Source organism: Theropithecus gelada, chromosome 4, assembly GCF_003255815.1.
Source record: "Theropithecus gelada isolate Dixy chromosome 4, Tgel_1.0, whole genome shotgun sequence".
NCBI lineage: Eukaryota > Metazoa > Chordata > Mammalia > Primates > Cercopithecidae > Theropithecus > Theropithecus gelada.
The window spans coordinates 106,348,911-106,362,624 of record NC_037671.1 but is presented as its reverse complement, the minus strand read 5'-3'; the positions used below and the strand labels follow the sequence as shown (position 1 = coordinate 106,362,624).

The 13,714-nt window shown below is 43.2% G+C and overlaps 1 protein-coding gene across 1 annotated transcript in view; it reads left to right on the top strand.

Annotated features, from left to right (window-relative positions):
• Window positions 1–13,714, top strand: part of PDSS2 (decaprenyl diphosphate synthase subunit 2) — a 299,355-nt gene that overhangs the window by 262,090 nt on the left and 23,551 nt on the right. Inside the window, exon 7 of the mRNA XM_025384118.1 lies at window positions 4,275–4,307. Coding sequence (XP_025239903.1) covers window positions 4,275–4,307 — 33 coding nt within the window. The remainder of the gene's footprint in view (window positions 1–4,274; window positions 4,308–13,714) is intronic.

The following is a 13,714-nucleotide window of genomic DNA, read 5'->3' as shown; positions in this document are numbered from 1 at the left end:
CAACACTCTTAAGCACTGCATGATAAGCACTGGACGATGAGAATATTGAGAGAACATGAAGAGGAGATGATTAGAAGAGAGGCAACATTGACAGTGAGGAAATGACAGATGTGCTCAGGGTTGAGTTGTTTGACCACAGGAACAATTCTCTAGAACTCCCAGTTTGTGCCTCTGTGAGTGGAAGAAAACACACTCAAAAGTGTTTTATACAGTCTCAACAATAGTCAACACAGGACACTTCTGTGACCCAACATGCGAGGATTTCTCCCCATCAACAAGCAAGTGATCACTTCAGCAAGCTGGCACCAGCTGAGTGTCTCTAACTTACTTCTATTCCGACACCTTTTTTTTTTTTTTTTTTGAGATGGGAGTCTCACTTTGTTGCCTAGGCTGGAGTGGAGTGATACTCACAGGCACAGTCATAGCTCGCCGCAGCCTCAAACTCCTGACCTTAAGCGATCTTCTCACCTCAGCCTCCCAAGTAGCTGGGACAACAGGCACATACCATATTTTGACACTATCTACCTGGAGATAGTGTCAGATCCTACAGATTGAGGGCTCAAGACTGCACCCACCCCTTTCCCCACCCCTGCCTTCAGATGCCATTCACAAGCTCCAGGTTACCTGTGCTTCTGATTGACCGGCTATAAAGTGAGGATCCCACGACCACTTCCTTGGGTTCAGTTAATTTGCTAGAGCAACTCCCAGAACTCAGGGAAACACTTTCTTTTTCATAGCTATGTGAATTTTGGAACAGAAACACTTATACTTACCAGTTTATTTAAAGAATATTACAAAGGACACAGATGAGTAGATGCAAAAGTTAAGACATGTGGGAAGGGGCGTGGGGTTTCCATTTCCTCTCCAGTGCACCACTGTATAGAAACCTCTATGTGTTCAGCTCACCAGAAGTTCTCCAAATTCTGTCTTTTTGGGGTTTTATGGAAGCTTCGTTGCATAGGTATGATTGATTAAGCTATTGGCCATTGGTGATCAACTTAACCTTCAACCCCTCTCCCCTCCCCAGAAATTTGGGGGTGGGCTGAAAGCTCTAACCTTCTAATCCTGCCTTGGTCTTTGCCATGACCAGTCCCCATCCTGAAGTCGGGAGTTTCCAGCCATCAGTCAGCTCGTACAAAAAGGCATCACTTGGCGAGTTTCTGAAGATTTTAGGAGTTGTATGCCAGAAAACTGGGCTATGACCAAATATATATTTCAAAATATCCTAGTGTCATTTGAAAAGTGCTGCGCCTGAGCAATTCATAGTAGTCAGCAAGAGACAAGGAAAAGGATGGCCAGTGGAAAAAGTGGAAAACTTGTGACCACAGGATCAGCCTCAATGTCAGATGTCCATTAACCTAAATGAATTCAAGAGTCAGCTGCGAGTTTGAGAACTGAAAGACTAAGCATGTTGGGAAAGTGCTGCTGCTGAAATTTTGGTCACAGGTCATCTGTGGACTATTCATAAGATCAAGGCCAGTCCATATTTGGACAATATCAGAGTGAGTGGCTAGGTCATAAGTGAGCAATACAGATGTGTTCAGGGTTTTCTTACCACTTCTGCAGAAGTTACTATAGTGGGATTTTCAGTGTAGATAAAACTATTTTGGGAAAAGATGACCATAAACAGACAAACAAATAAATGTAAAATATCTAAGCAGAGAGACTAATAGCTTGGATTTAAAGTTTCTTTAAGAACTCACTCATATTCCTGTTGGTACAATGCATCTCAGTACTAAGTTCAAACTCTTAGTTCACTGAAAATCCTAGAACACTAAAAACCTTCGAAAAGCAGACTGAAGACCTTATTCTTTTTTATAGTAGATTGGTTGCAGAGGCCTTTTGTTTCAATGAAAATATTTAATCACAATTTTAGAGTGGTTTGTGATGGTGCCAACAGCTATGTGTGAACAGTGTTTTATAAGTTTCTTTTTTTTTTTTTTTTTGAGACGGATCACTCTGTTGCCCAGGCTGGAGTGCAGTGGCCGGATCTCAGCTCACTGCAAGCTCCGCCTCCCAGGTTTACGCCATTCTCCTGCCTCAGCCTCCCGAGTAGCTGGGACTACAGGCGCCTGCTACCTCACCCGGCTAGTTTTTTGTATTTTTTAGTAGAGTGGGGTTTCACCGTGTTAGCCAGGATGGTCTCGATCTCCTGACCTCATGATCCGCCTGTCTTGGCCTCCCAAAGTGCTGGGATTACAGGCTTGAGCCACTGCACCCGGCCCTTATAAGTTTCTTACTATGAAAATAAGAAAAGGGCCGGGCGCAGTGGCTCACACCTGTAATCCCAGCACGTTGGGAAACTGAAGCAGGTGGATCACATGAGGTCAGGAGTTCGAGACCAGCCTGGCCAACATGGCGAAACCTTTGTTTCTACTAAAAATACAAAAATTAGCCGGGCATGGTGGTGGGTGCCTGTAATCCCAGCTACTCAGGAGGCTGAGACAGGAGAATTGCTTGAACCCGGGAGATAGAGTTTGCAGTGAGCCAAGATACACCACTGCACTCCAGCCTGGAGGACAGAGCAAGACTCTGTCTCAAAAAAGAAAAAAAAAAAACAAAATGCAGTCATCTTCAGATAAATTTTTAAAGGATTCTAAAGCAGCAAGAAGGGTCAGGACCAATTTTTTTTTTTTTTTTTTCTGAGACAGGGTCTCACTCTGTCACCCAGGTTGGAATGTAGTGGTGCAACTATGGCTCACTACAGCCTCAACCTCCCAGGCTCACACAATCCTCTCACCTCAGCCTCCTGAGTAGCTAGGACTACAGGCGCATACCACCACACCCAGCTAATTTTTTTATTTTTTGTGGAGATGGAGTCTCACTGTGTTGCCAGGACTGGTATTGAACTCCTGGGCTCAAGTTATCCTCTTGCCTCAGCCTCCCAAAGTGCTGGGATTACACATGTGAGCCACTGTGCCCAGCTTTAGGACCAATATTATGAACTTTTTTTTCTCTCATGGGAGTAATCTGCCTATGTTAATTACCTGTATAATGTAAATTTGGACTCAGGAGCAAAATGGTCTCAAGATCTAACCCGTTTGTAAGTTGGAAGACTCTTGTTCTATGCAGATGTGGCAGGAGAAATTTTATCCTGACGTCTGCAGAACACAAACTGACCTGCCAGCAAAAACTAACCCTGATTGTTATGTTAAGATTTTTTTCTTTTTGAGACAGAGTCTTGCTCTGTCACTCAGGCAAGAGTGCAGTGGCGCGATCTTGGCCCACTGCAGTCTCCGCCTTCTGGGTTCAAGCGATTTTTCTGTCTCCTCGGCCTTCTGAGTAGCTGGGATTACAGGCGCCTGCCACCACACCTGACTAATTTTTGTATTTTTAGTAGAGACAGGGTTTCGCCATGTTGGCCATGCTGTCTCGAACTCCTGACCTCAGGTAATCTGCCTGCCTTGGCCTCCCGAAGTGTTGGGATTACAGGCGTGAGCCACCACACCCAGCCAAATTTATAGCATTACTAAGAGTGGAACAGCCTGACATTTTGTGCCTCCTGAATTGATGGAGTGTGTAATATTTCCACATAAAGTAGTTTTGCCAAAAATGTTTAACCTAAATCTTAGCAGGCTTCTCCAGACCCAGCTTTCAGTTTATAAGCAAAACAGAAACAAGTTAAATGACGCAATGAAGAAAGAAGAAAAAGGAATTTTGTAAAACAGCTATCCTTGTCTTCTCAAAAAGTCAATGGTTTTTATGAAAATAAGCTAATGGCTTTTATTTTCATTCTGTGAAGAATGGGGAGAGACCAGTCTAGGCAAAAAAGAAGAAACTATAATAATAAATAAAAGGCAGCAAAAGAGACATAAAACCAGAATGCAATGTGTGAATCTTTATTAATTCTGGTTTTGGGGGAAAAAAGGCTGTACAAGATATTCTTGGAAAAGTTGGAGAAATCTGAATATAGATTTGTGTTAGACGATATGGCATTATTGTGAGTTCATCAATTTTGATTGTGGTCATGGGGTGACGTATGAGATGCCACATGTGTACAAGGTACGTGCTGAAGCATGTGACGTGAAGACTTGTGACATCCACTCCTGCCAGATCTAGATATGAGTGTCTATGCGTGCTCAGTGAACTGTTCATTTAACTTTTCTATATGCTTGCAATTTACATGGATTATAATATATAGTTCAATATGTATATTAAATAGAGAGAGGGAAAGGGGGACAGAGAAGCTGAGTTCTATTCTTTGAGAACAAAAATTATAGAAGCACTAAACTTTTAGAGAAGTAACAAATTAATTTTCCCCTCTTCTTTTGTAGGCTCAAGAAAAAGGAAGATTGGACTATGCTAAGGTAGGCAAATTTTATACATACTGTACTATTTTACATATTTCAATTTGGTGTTTGGTTTTCATTTATATTTGAAAGGTCAAAAGAGAATTATCACACTGAGAACTGAGGGACATTTCCTGTTAAGTAACAGGCAATAGCACATGGAATAAGGTTCATTCAACAAGAAGTCTATTTATTATTGAGTACCTGTTTCATTCCAGATATTGTATTGAGAATACAACGGTGAACTAGATGAAGTCTCCTTTCAGAATATTTACAATTCTAGTGGGGAAAATCGATAACTAAATAAAGGGCTAAATAAATAATGTAATGTCAAGTGTCAGTAAGTGTGATGAGGAAAAATAAACAGTAAAATCACTAGCCGTTGTTGAAAGATGCCTATGGCCTGTGGATGGAAGACAACCTTTTTGGCCATCAGATAATACCTGGAAAGCACCTTACAGGACAGACTTGAACTCCCGAAGGCAAGAGTTCTCACATCGCCTGTGGAACTTTTGAAAACACACGTGCCTAGGTACCACTGCATCAGACCCTCTTTCACCAAGATCAGAATCCCCTGATGGAGAGGGCGGTACAGGGGCAGGCTAGAGTGGTTTGAAAATGTCTCCACAGATAATTCTGACACACAGCCCTAGTTAAAAACTGCTGCGGGAGGTCAGATTTCAGTGCATCAGTACAGGCCTAGGAACACACTTAGATCACGTTCTGTTTTCCCCTCAGGGACAAATGGAACATTTAGCAGGTGTATGGCATGTGTACAGCTGCTTGGCTAAAAGAACATGTCAACCATCTGATTTATGCAGCAATCGAGGATGTGAGCACACCTGCACTCCAAAGACAGGGAAGGAGAAACACGACCCGGAAGGGCTCTGTTTGCCATGGGACAACTAAAACCCTCAAGGGCCTCTCCAGAGCTGACCCGGAGCCTTGCACTCTCCTGGCAGCCTAGTGGGGCACACCCATGGCCCCCGCCTTTACTCTCCTTTCCATGCTGAAAATAAAGTCTCTCTCTCTTTTTTTTTTTTTTTTTTTTTGACAATTAAAAAATAGATTTACTTTGAACCACTGGTTCTTATACCCAGGAACATATGTCAGAATTACCTATGGAGGTTTTTAAAAATCTGTAAGTCCAGGTCTCCCACTTGGAGAAGGTTGCAAAGCTTCTAAAAAGCTCTTTGGGTAGCTCTGATGTTTCCTTCCATTTGAATCACTGAATTTAGGTTGACTGGGATACTTTGGTTTTTGGGGTTTGGGGGCCATTTTGGGGAGAGTGTGGGAAGCTTTTCTCACAGATTAACTAGGAGCAGCAAAGAACTTGGTCTCTGGCTTTTTTGGAGTCTGTCTCAGGTCTTTTCTCTCCAGCAAAGGACTTTTTTTCCTTCACTGCCTCTTCTTTGATTTTCGACTTTTTCCCTGGGCCTTTCCCTGGGGTCTAAGACTGCAGCTTTTGGAGTCTCAGAGGCTGTCAAGTCCTTTCTCTTCCTCCCATGAGGGGTGTTGGGACAGTCTCTCCTTTTATCTGCCTCACATACTTTCGCCTCCTTCAAGAAAAACTAGATAATAGGAGCACCTCTAAACCAAGGGCTTCCATATTTGTCACTCTGTCTTAGATGTGTACTTGAGCCTCATCATATACCCAAACACAGGCTGTGGACTTACCCGGTTGGGTCTCCTACAGGCATAAGAGCCCAGTGCATCTTAAACTAAACTAAACATCTTTTCTGACATCTCTGGCCTTTCTGTTGCTGTTGTTTAGTGACTTCATATTTTACAGCAGTTTCAGGTTGACAGCAAAAGTGAGTGAAAAGTAGAGTTTCTATAGCCCCTAACCCCACACACATGCAGCCTCCCTCACTGTCAGCATCCTACACCAGAGCAGCACATTGTTTTGTTGAGTTTAATTGATGAGTCTAAGGCCAGGTGCGTTGGCTCATACCTCTAATCCCAGCATTTTGGGAGGCTGAGGTGAGAGGACCACTTGAGCCCAGAAGTTCAAGACCAGCCTGGATAACATGGCGAAACCCTGTCTGTACAAAACAATGTAAAAATTAGCTGGATATGGTGATGAGTGCTTGTGGTTGCAGCTACCTGGGAGGCTGAGGTGGGAGGATTGCTGAAGCCTGGGAGCAGACGGTTCAGTGAGCTAAGATCATACTACTGCACTCCAGCCCGGGTGACAGAGTGAGACCCTGTCTCAAAGAAAAAATTGATGAGTCTACATTGGTGGATCGTTATCACCCAGAGTCCATATATTGCATTAGGAAGGTTGCAGTCCTTGGTGCTGGACCTCTGAGCCTTTTTTCTTATCTTCTCTCCTGTGATTAGCACTGTCATCCCACCAGTCAACCATGTGAGAAACTTCTCATGTAAGAAACCGCTCCTACTCCCCACCTCATGTTCCATGACCAAGTCATACCAGTTTTATAGCCTACATTTTCTTGACTCCAACTCTTCCTCTTGGTCTGTCTTCCATTCCTCGTGCTCGTAGTCTTCATCTGAACCACTGAAAAACCTACTGCTCATTCTCCACTGCCTCTCTTTTGTCCCCACAGATCTTTACCAGCCAGAGTGGCTATCTAAACCACCAATCTGACAGTTTCCCTCTCCAGCTCAAAACCCTTCATTGCTCCATGTTGTCTGTCTGGCACATTCATAGCTTGCTGGGTTGGCATATACAGGGCTGTGTGATCTCCGCCTAAAGAGACCCTGCAGCTTCATCTCCCACGGTCCTGCAGCAGCACCAAGTTTCATAAAGCATACTGCTTCTGTTCTCTGTGCCTTCACTCATGCTGTCCCCTCTGCTTAGAATGCCCTCTTTATCTGGCTCCCTCTGCTCATCCAATGAAGTTTAATTTAGGATTGTCTCCTATAACACATCCACTGTGGTTCCCCAGGCTGGGTTAGGTGCTTTCCTCAGTTCCTCAATACACTATGCATTTCTCAGTCACTGCTCTTACTCTGTTATATTATAATGATCAATTTATGAGACAGATCCTAGACTGTGAGCTCTTGGAGGGCAGAGACAGTTTCTTTTTTCTCTTCGTATATCTGGTACCCAAAGCAGTACTTGACACTTAGTAAGTGAATGAGCAAGTAAGCGAGTGAACAGAGGCCATGAGTAAGAAAATAAAAAACACATGCAGTAAGTAGGGGAGAAGCAGCCTGCTGCAGGAGAAAATCAGGGATAGGGCATTGGGTCTCAAGGCAGAGAGGAAAGGAAAGTGTTTGACACAGTTTGCAGATATCAGCAGGGTTAAGAAGATTGCTTAGGAAGGTTGTAGTAAACTAGTTTGAAGATAAAGACTGGGATTTTTACTGTGGTAGTGACAGAAAACTAACATATGAATAAGGGAAAAGAGTGACAATTGAACACTGATGTTTATTTTGTTTTATTTTTATTTTTTAGAGATGGGGTCTCACTCTGTCACTCAGGCTGAAGTGCAGTGGCACAATCATAGCTTACTGCAGCCTCCCACTCCTGGGCTCAAATGATCCTCTTGCCTCAGACTCCCGAGTAACTGGGACTACAGATATGTGTCACCACATCTGGCTATTTTTTTTTATTTGTTTATTATTATTATTTTTAGAAACGAGGTCTCGCTGTTACCCAGACTGGTGATGCTTTTTTTATGACTCAAAGAATGCCTCTAAGGTTTCTTATCACAGAAGCACTTGACAATGGAAGAGATTTCCATTGGAAAATGGCAAAGAGAAAAATGTGGTGCACAGATAAGAGCGCCCCTGGACCAAGCAATGGCTCAGCCACCAACTCACTGCAAAATCTGATAATAGTCACTGTGTTAGTCTGTTCTTGTAGCGCAATAAAGAAGTACCTGGCTGGGGCCAGGCACGGTGGCTCACACCTGTAATCCCAGCACTATGGGAGGCCATGGGGGTGGATCACCTGAGGTCAAGAGTTTGAGACCAGCCTGGTCAACATGGTAAAACCCTGTCTCTACTAAAAACACAAACATTAGCCAGGTGTGGTGGCATGTGCCTGTAATCCCAGCTACTCGGGAGGCTGAGGCAGGAGAAGTGCATGAACCCCAATGGCACAGGTTGCAATGAGCCAAGGTCATGTCTTTGCACTCCAGCCTGGACAACAGAGCAACAGTCTGTCTAAAAAAAAAAAAGAGAAGAAATATATGGCTGGGTATAGTGGCCAAATATATGGCTGGCTTGGGAAGCCAAGGCAGGAGCACTTGAGCTCAGGAGTTCAAGACCAGCCTGGGCAATATGGCAAAATCCTGTCTCTAAAAAAGTACAAAAATTAGCCAGATATGTTGTGCACACTCATAGTCCCAGCTACTCAGGAGGCTGAGGTGAGAGGATTGCTTGAGCCTGAGAGGCAGAGGTTGCAGTCAGCTGAGATTGTGTCATTGCACTCCCTCCTAAAAATATAAAAAAATAGCTAGGTATGGTGGTGCACACCTGTAGTTCTGGCTACTCAGGACCCTGAGGTGGAGGATTACCTGACCCCAGGAAGTTGAGGCTGCAGTGAGCTGTGATTGCACCACTGTATGCCAGCCTGGGCAACGGGAGTGGGAGTGAGACCCTGTCTCAAAAAAAATAAAAAAGAAAAGAGATTTAATTGGCTTATGGTTCTGCAGGCATATGAGAAGCATAGTGCTGACATCTACTTCTGGTGAGGCTTCTGGTGAGCTTAGAATCATGGCGCATGGCAAAGGGTATTGGGCATTTCACATGGCAAGAGAGGGGAGGTGCCACACACTTTTAAACAACCAGATTGTGCATGGACTCACTGAGTGAGAACTCACTTGTCACCAAGGGCATGGCGTTAAGCCATTCATGAGGGATCCGATCCCATGACCCAAACACCTCCCACTAGGCCCACTTCCAACAATGGAGGTCACTTTTCAACATGATATTTGGAGGGGAGAAAACATGCAAACCAAATTGTTCACTTCATCTCTTTGGTCTTTTGTTAGTTTCCTCAGTACAAAATGAGCAGTTTAGAGTAGTGCTGTTCTATTCCCTAAGCCCATTCTAAATCTGGGAAGAGACATTCTTATCCTGAGGTCCAGACACACTCCTTCACCCAACCAACATTTATTTAATATATTTTTAAATTTACTTTTTTTTTTTTTTTTTTTTTTTGAGACAGGGTCTCACTCTGTCTCCCAAGTTGGAGTGCAGCGGCACGATCTCAGCTCACTGCAACTTCGGCTTCCCAGGGTCAAGTGATTCTCCAGCCTCAGCCTCCCGAGTAGCTGGAATTACAGGTGCAAGCCACCAACGCCCAGCTAATTTTTGTATTTTTTGTAGAGACAGGTTTCACCACATTGCCCAGGCTGGTCTCAAACTCCTAAACTCAAAGCAACCTGCCCGCCTCAGCCTCCCAAAGTGCTGGGATTCCAGGCATGAGCCACCGCACCCAGCCTTTATTTGATGTTTAATATATTTGAGGCACTATGCTAGTGCCAAGACAACCACCATGAACACGACTGCCAGGGTTTGCCATCACAAGCTCCCTTGACTCCAGCTTCCCTATCTAAAGTAGCCACTCCACCTTTGCTCTGTTTTTTTCTCTTTAACATTTATCATAACATAAAATTATAGTTTTTATTTAAGTGCATGTTTATTTCTTCTTCCAATGGCATGTAAAAGATCTAAAGGCAGGGGCTTTGATGGCCTTGCTCATGGTTGCATCACCCTCCCTAGCACAGGCTTACACAGGAGTGCTTGACAAATAAGTATGCACAAGTATTACATTCATGTTATGTTAGGAGATGTACCGGAGGTTAGGAGAGGTTTGGGATCAAGGACTGTAGACTCAAATTAGCCATTTTAAGTTTTTGTTTGTTTATTTGTTTGTTTTTTGAGATGAAGTTTAGCTCTTGTTGCCCAGGCTGGAGTGCAACGGCGCGATCTTGGCTCACTGCAACCTCCGCCTCCTGGGTTCAAGCAATCTCCTGCCTCAGCCTCCCGAGTAGCTGGGTTTACAGGCGTGCGCCACCACACCCAGCTAATTTTTGTATTTTTTGTAGAGACAGGTTTCACCACATTGCCCAGGCTGGTCTCAAACTCCTAAACTCAAAGCGACCTGCCCGCCTCGGCCTCCAAAGTGTTAGAATTACAGGTGTGAGCCACCGCACCCAGCCTTAAGAGTGTATTGACTGTGTAATACGTTCCATCCCAAAGTTGCCTAAGGTTGCCTTTTCAAGTGCCCAGTAATAGTATTTCTCATGCCAGTAAATAGAAACCCACCCCTCCTTGAATATGTAGTGCTATTCTGTTATTTAAAGACATAGCTTGAAACTAATCCAGACCTGTCATCCTTACACAGACTTAAACCCAAGTAACATAAAGAAGAAAGATTATATCTTTCTCTACTAAGTCTTGGGGAGATGTCTGCAGTGTTATCCCTTATGCAGTGTGTTATGGACTACTCGGCAATGCATCCCGTGACCTAAGGTCTACTCCTCCTCTTTGTGTGCTCTGCTCTTTGTGGTCATGATGTTCAGGCTAATATAGGCATTGTGCTTAGTGGCTTAGGGTTCCCCTGGTAGGGGTTATTTTAAAATGGTATTTGAAAAACTCAGCAGCTATTTCAGGAGACTATTGTGAAATTCATTTCTTGCTGAAAATTTCTTTATTTCCAAGTGATAGGTATTTGTAAACTCAAAAGCCAAATTTTGTCTGAAAAGTCAGATATTAAGAAAGTGTGCAGCCATAAAAAGGAATGAGATCATGTCCTTTGCAGGGATATGGATGAAGCTGGAAGCCATCATCCTCAGCAAACTAACACAGGAACAGAAAACCAAACACCGCATGTTCTCACTCATAAGTGGGAGTTGAACAATGAGAACAAAAGAACACAGGGAGGGGAACAACACACACCAGGGCCTGTTGGGGGTGCAGGGGAGCGAAAGGAGGGAACTTAGAGGGCAGGTCAATAGGTGCACAAACCACCACGGCACATGTATACCTGTGTAACAAACCTGCACCTTCTGCACATGTATCCCAGAACTTAAAATAATAAAGAAAGAGTCCAAAAAAAACCTGTATATAATTATTTCGGTCACGCACCGAAATTATTTTGTCAGTTTCAGATGGTGAGGAAGCAGGGGAGAGTGTGGAAGAGGTGATCATTTCAAAATCATTCTCAACTATACCTTCAAAATGTGTGTTGCATTCAGCAAAATAGTGGTCTGTACACAGACACTCAGATAGAAATTGAATTACTTTTTAATTGAGTTCCTGTTGTGATAGAGCCTGGATATGAATGCTTTACACGGCTATAGTACCCTCCATCCTAAGATATCAAAGCACTTGACTACTATTAATTCATTAAATCTCTCCCTGTCTCTTAAAGTAGTTAACACAGCACTGGAAGTCACTCTCCTCGTTGCTGAAACTCATCCACCTGGGCAGTGGGCAAAGATGGAAGCTGTTTAACTGTGTGAGGCAATCCTACCTTAGTAGTTTCAAGATGGAAAAACAAGGAATATCTTACCGAGTAAAAACTGCAGAAGTTGTATTAGATGGAATGTAATTACCAGAAGTGAAGTGTGACCAGGAAGCTAACACTTTTGCTCCAGTGCACAGTGCTGTGGGGATCTTAATTCCAGTGACTGTCCTGCAGCCCCGGGTGCGCATCTCTCAGACTGTTCCAGCTCCTTAGGCTTCTGGCCTCAAGGTTAGGCAGAGCCTCTTCAGCTCAGTGCTAGAGGGAAGAGTGCCACCTATTGAATTGTAGGGATTCTTGGAGATGTGTTGGGACTGGTGGAGAAGCCTCTCGGACCACATTCACGTTTGGTTTGCTATGGTAACTAATATATATGTCTAAAAGAAAACGAATATGTTGACTACTCTTGCTTAGAAAAACATCGACAAACGTCTGTGTATTTTCCCCAGCTGGAGCTGAGCGTATGCCTGTAGTTTAGCCTACTGCTACTTGAAATAAGCATGCTGCTAAAAGACTGAGGCAGATGGTATTTTTACCACTTCAGGCAAAACATGGCACCTATGGTTCGACTTTCTACAATTTTAATTTTTTAACATTTTCAAAATGGCTTGTTTAAATATCTCTATCACAGAGACACAGACTTTTTCCCAGTTTCTTTTTAATAATTGCTTCAGATATACAGATATGAATAACCATCAGTTGGTCAAAAACAGACTGTTCAGCATTGTAGAGACTGCCTTCTGTTCATTCTTTCACCAGTGCCTAGGACTGTGCCGTAAATGAGCTTTGACATTCGTGCTCATTTTGACACAAAGACACTAAATGGTTTATAATAGCTTGCATTATATTTATCTGTAGTAGTTCTTCTTCTTCTTCTGCTTCTGCTTCTTCTCCTCCTCCTCCTCCTCCTCCTTCTTCTCCTCCTCCTTCTCCTTGTCCTCCTCGTCCTCCTCCTCTTCCTCCTCATTCTCCTTCTCCTTCTCCTTCTTCTCCTCTCTGTATGTTGTCCAGGCTAGAGTGTAGTGACTATTCACAAGCCCATTATAGTACTCTACAGCCTTGAACTCCTGGGCTCAAGAGATCCTCCCATCTCCACCTCCCAAGTAGCTGCGACTACAGGTGCATTGTCTCTGCACTGGCCTTTCTCTAAGCTTTATGGTGCATTTCATATCATTTGTCCCATGACTCAGCACAGAAAAGGGAGTTTTTTGCTGTTATTTTTTTAATGTCCTCTTATGAGGATCATTCTAAGCACAGAGAAATAATTGCTCATGGTTAAGCACTTGGTAAAAAAAAAAAAAAATCTTCCAGATATTAATTCATTAGCCATGCGGTTCTCTGTCAAATGTAAGAGATTTTTTATAAGGATAGGGTTTTTGATTTGTCCTCCCTGCTAGAATTTGCTCAGGGTTCCAGAGTGGCACGTTCTGGCTCTATCCTCCCATGCCTCTCGGGCATCAGCATTTAGCAGCTGCTGCTCTACTCTGTCCTCCTCACCCCCAGAAGTCCTTGCACATTTGTTTTATTATAAAATGCATTTGCATAGGGCACACATTAAAATTCTCTTCCCACCAGCAAACAGTAATGTCCACAGACATTTGCATTTGCATGATCACATATCATTACTTCCCTTTAAAAAGAAAAAGTCTTTCTTCTCATGTCAAGATTCCCCTTTCCAAGGTTTGCCCTTTTAGTCATTTCTTCTTCTTATAGATAGATGCTTCAGCCATTTTTCTGCATATTGAGTCCAGAATTTTCTTTTTTGAACCTTGAATATAGAAATTGTTTGTATATATTATTGTTCTTTCTTTACTGACAAAGCCAGACTCCTTTATTCGTTTATTTATTTATTTATTTATTTTTGGTAGTCAATTTTTGCTGCTAGTTCCTTCCCATGACCCTAGCAAACTGGCTCTGAGACTTTTTCACATTGGCACATATAGAAAACAGATATTGCTGTGTTTTCTCTTCCCTGTAC